This window comes from Mauremys reevesii, linkage group 13, assembly GCF_016161935.1.
Source record: "Mauremys reevesii isolate NIE-2019 linkage group 13, ASM1616193v1, whole genome shotgun sequence".
Lineage (NCBI taxonomy): Eukaryota > Metazoa > Chordata > Testudines > Geoemydidae > Mauremys > Mauremys reevesii.
Window position 1 is genome coordinate 15353739 of NC_052635.1, and position 3699 is coordinate 15357437.

Sequence of the window (3699 nt, forward strand, 5' to 3'; positions counted from 1 at the left end):
AAATTACTTATATAGACATAGACATATGCTCTGTTGTTCTATATTTAGATCTTACTATGCTCCTCTATCTATCTTAACCCTTGTTTTTCTTTCTGTTTTCATACACACCCACTTCTTTATCTCTCTAGATCTTAGTATGTTGATTTACCCATTTCTAACCCATGCTTCTAACATCTAATCTATCTCCATGCAACTTCATCTCTCTCTATCTCTCTCTCTGCTATTCTGTGTCATTTCTAAGTCTCTTATCCCATGCTGTATTTGTTAATTTACAGATGAACTCTAGCACACGTTGTGAGGAGCTGGCACAGGGAAACAGCACTGCCGTGAGTGAGTTCATTATCTTGGGATTTTCTAGTAGCCTGTTAGGGCAAGTGTTGATTTTCCTGGTGTGTTTTGCTATCTACACTCTCACCCTGCTGGGAAACAGCCTAATTGTTCTCATCACACTGGCTGACCAAGCCCTCCACATCCCCATGTATTTCTTCATGGGGAACTTGTCCTTCCTGGAGATTTGCTACAGCTCAGTCACCCTGCCCAAGATGATGGCCATCTCCCTCACTGGGGATAACACCATCTCCTTCACAGGTTGTGCAGCTCAGATGTATTTTTTCCTTCTCCTGGGCTCTGCTGAGTGCTATCTCCTGGCTACCATGGCCTATGACCGCTATGTGGCCATATGCCACCCTCTGCGCTACCTGTCCATCATGGAGAGGAGGTCTTGTGTCTGGCTTGTGGCTGGCTCCTGGCTGAGTGGGATTCCCGTCTCCTTCATCCAAACCACCTTGGTCTTCACGTCCCCATTCTGTGGCCCCAACAAAATTGACCATTTCTTCTGCGATGTGGCACCGATGCTGCGGCTGGTCTGCGCTGACACATCCCGCAACAAGATGTCCAACATCACGGTCACCGTGGTCTTCCTCGCCACCCCCTTCACCCTCATCCTCACCTCCTATGCCCGCATCATTGTCACAGTCCTGAAAATGTCCTCCCCAGGGAGCAGACATAAAGCCTTCTCCACCTGCTCTTCACACCTGCTGGTTGTGACACTCTTTTACGGTTCTGGAATGGTCATGTATCTGCGTCCCAGATCCAGCTACATGCCAGAGAATGACAAGCTGCTGTCCCTCCTCTATACCGTGATCACTCCCATGCTGAACCCCGTCATCTACAGCCTGAGGAATGAGGAGGTGAAGGGGGCACTGAGGAGGAGGGTGGCTGGGAAGAAGTTGTCCCCATTACAATAAAGGTTTTGCCTCAGGCTGATGTATGACCCCATCCTGAAGCCACTGAAGTCAATCACAGAGCTGCCCTTGTCTTGAAATGCATTTCACATGTCCAATCTAAGACAGGGAAGAAGGATAATCTGGTGGTTTGGAGGAACTATAATGCAATGGCTCTCACCCAATCCTGAGACTTAAAAAAAAGATTCAACTCCTTGCTCCACTAAAAACTACCAGGGTGAGTCGTTTATGGCAAGAATTTCAAATGAATCCAACTAATTTAGGAGTATAAATCCTTTTTAGTAAACTCGTGTAGGGCCAGATTTTCAAAAGCATTTAGGTATCTAAAAATGCAGACAAAAACAAGGGGGAGTCCAGTGGCACTTTAAAGACTAACAGATTAATTGGGCCTAAGCTTTCATGGGTAAAAAAAAACACTTCTTCAGAGGCAGACAGTTTCCTAGTAAGATTTTCACAAATGCCGAAGCAGGTTAAGCAACCATGTCTAGATTTTTAAAGATGATTAGGCACCTAGTGGGATTTTTAAAAGCACCAGGGAACCTAACATCTTTTTAAACCAATGGGATTTAGGCACCAATCTACATTTTTAGGCACATGAATGCCCTTTAAAACCTAACCCCTAACTCTCTTTGATTTCCGATCTGGATTATTAAGTGCCTAAATTCCTACAAAAATCTGGCCATATGTGCATCATTCCCCGTTAGTGCAATGGGGACTGACCCAGAGGGGATGGGGATAAAAAACACTTCCTGACCTCACGGTGCTTTTTAATAATGATAATTATAATTAATCCCTGTCGGTGTGAATGAGCAGCTCAGGAAAACATTAGGAGTGCAAGATCTCATGATCCACTACCTCCGGCAGACAGCGCTTTTAGGCACTGTGAGATTTGTAAGGAAATTTAATGGGGAACAAGTGCATTTAAGCATGTAAAATGCAAGAATTCCTGACTATCCAAACCTATGGTCTGGATTTATTGGTGACTTATGGAGGTACATTGCAGAGAGTAGCTTTCTCTTCTTTATTCTTAAAGATTGTTTATGTTATGAAGGCTATTTTTAAACAAACAAACAAACAAACAAACAAACAAACAAACAAACAAACAAACAAACATCCCCAGAATATAATATTGAGGGAAAATGATCAGAATAATAATTGAAGCACTCATGGAGAAGTATTCATGTGTTTAAATTTAGTAATCAGAAGTCAATGGGTAAATCTTTCCTGAATCCTACAGGTAAAGAGAGAGAGAGAGAGAGAGAGAGAGAGAGGTGGATGTCAAAAGTGCCCACATGACTTGGAAGCTTAACTCATATTGAATGTCTATGTGGCCTAGATTCATAGATTTTTAAGCCCAGAAGGGATCATTAGATCATCAAATCTGACCTCCTGTATATCAGGGACCATTAAATTTCACCCAATTTCCCTGTCTTGAATCTAATAACTTACATTTAACTATACCCTATCCTCCAGGAAGGCATCCAGTCTGAATCTGAAGACATCAAGAGAAAGTGAATCCACTCTTCCCTTGGTAGTTTGTTCTGATAGTTAATCACCATCACTGTTAACAAATGTGGCTTATTTTTAATTTGAATTTATGATGTTTGAGTTTCTTGCTCTTGAATCATGTTATTCCAAGGTTAGGCTCCTAAGCCACTTAAGCACTTTAGAAAAAAATTGCACACAATGAATAGAAATGTAATAAACCCAGTTTGCTTGTTGGCCATCTGTGGAAAAATATTTATTGAAATTTTTTGGGCAATAATTTGGAATAATGAGTGCATTTGGGAACATTGTGTGGTTTTTCATGGAAAATTTGGAAAAAGTCACTGTATGCATCATTTGCTCTAAATTATTCAGCCATCTCTATAGATGTTAGCCTTGTTTGACCTTGATATGAAGTTTGTATCAATTTTGTTAACCATTTTTTGCTTTAATTTACTATGAACAACTGGATTATAGTGGAACATTTTCGGGCTATTCTAGCACTGAAGTGAAAATGATGAGACATTATAGCTAATTTATTTATTAATCAGTGTGCAGAAGGAAGCATCACTGCCAAGTGTTATCATCTCACACGGCACTAGAAAATGGATTTGGAAATTAACAGGCAATAAAAAATCACCAGTAGTAATAACAGGCCAGATTCTAATTGAAGTTGAACTTGTGCAAATCTGGAGTAATATCAGCTTCAGCAACATTACTCTATGTTTACCACTGGTGTAAATAAGATTAGAATAAGGCCCAATGTCTCTTGCTCTCAGCTGGACACAAATTTCCTTTCTTACTTCCTTCCCTTTGCACACTAGAAAAAAACCCACAGATTAATCTTGCAGACACATTTGTTTGTCGGGCAACTGTAATACTGTGATTCTGCACAGGGTACATTACTGTGTAGAGTAGTCTCTTGGAATTTAAAAAATATGAAAAAGTGGCCCTGTTTTTAATCCCGCTA

At 40.9% G+C, this 3699-nt stretch overlaps 1 protein-coding gene across 1 annotated transcript; it reads left to right on the forward strand.

Annotated features, from left to right (window-relative positions):
• Positions 1-275: 275 nt before the first annotated feature.
• LOC120380099 (olfactory receptor 10A7-like) lies at positions 276-1247 on the forward strand. The gene has a single exon (XM_039497595.1). It carries the CDS (start codon positions 276-278, stop codon positions 1245-1247), a length of 972 nt encoding a protein of 323 aa, XP_039353529.1.
• Positions 1248-3699: the final 2452 nt, after the last annotated feature.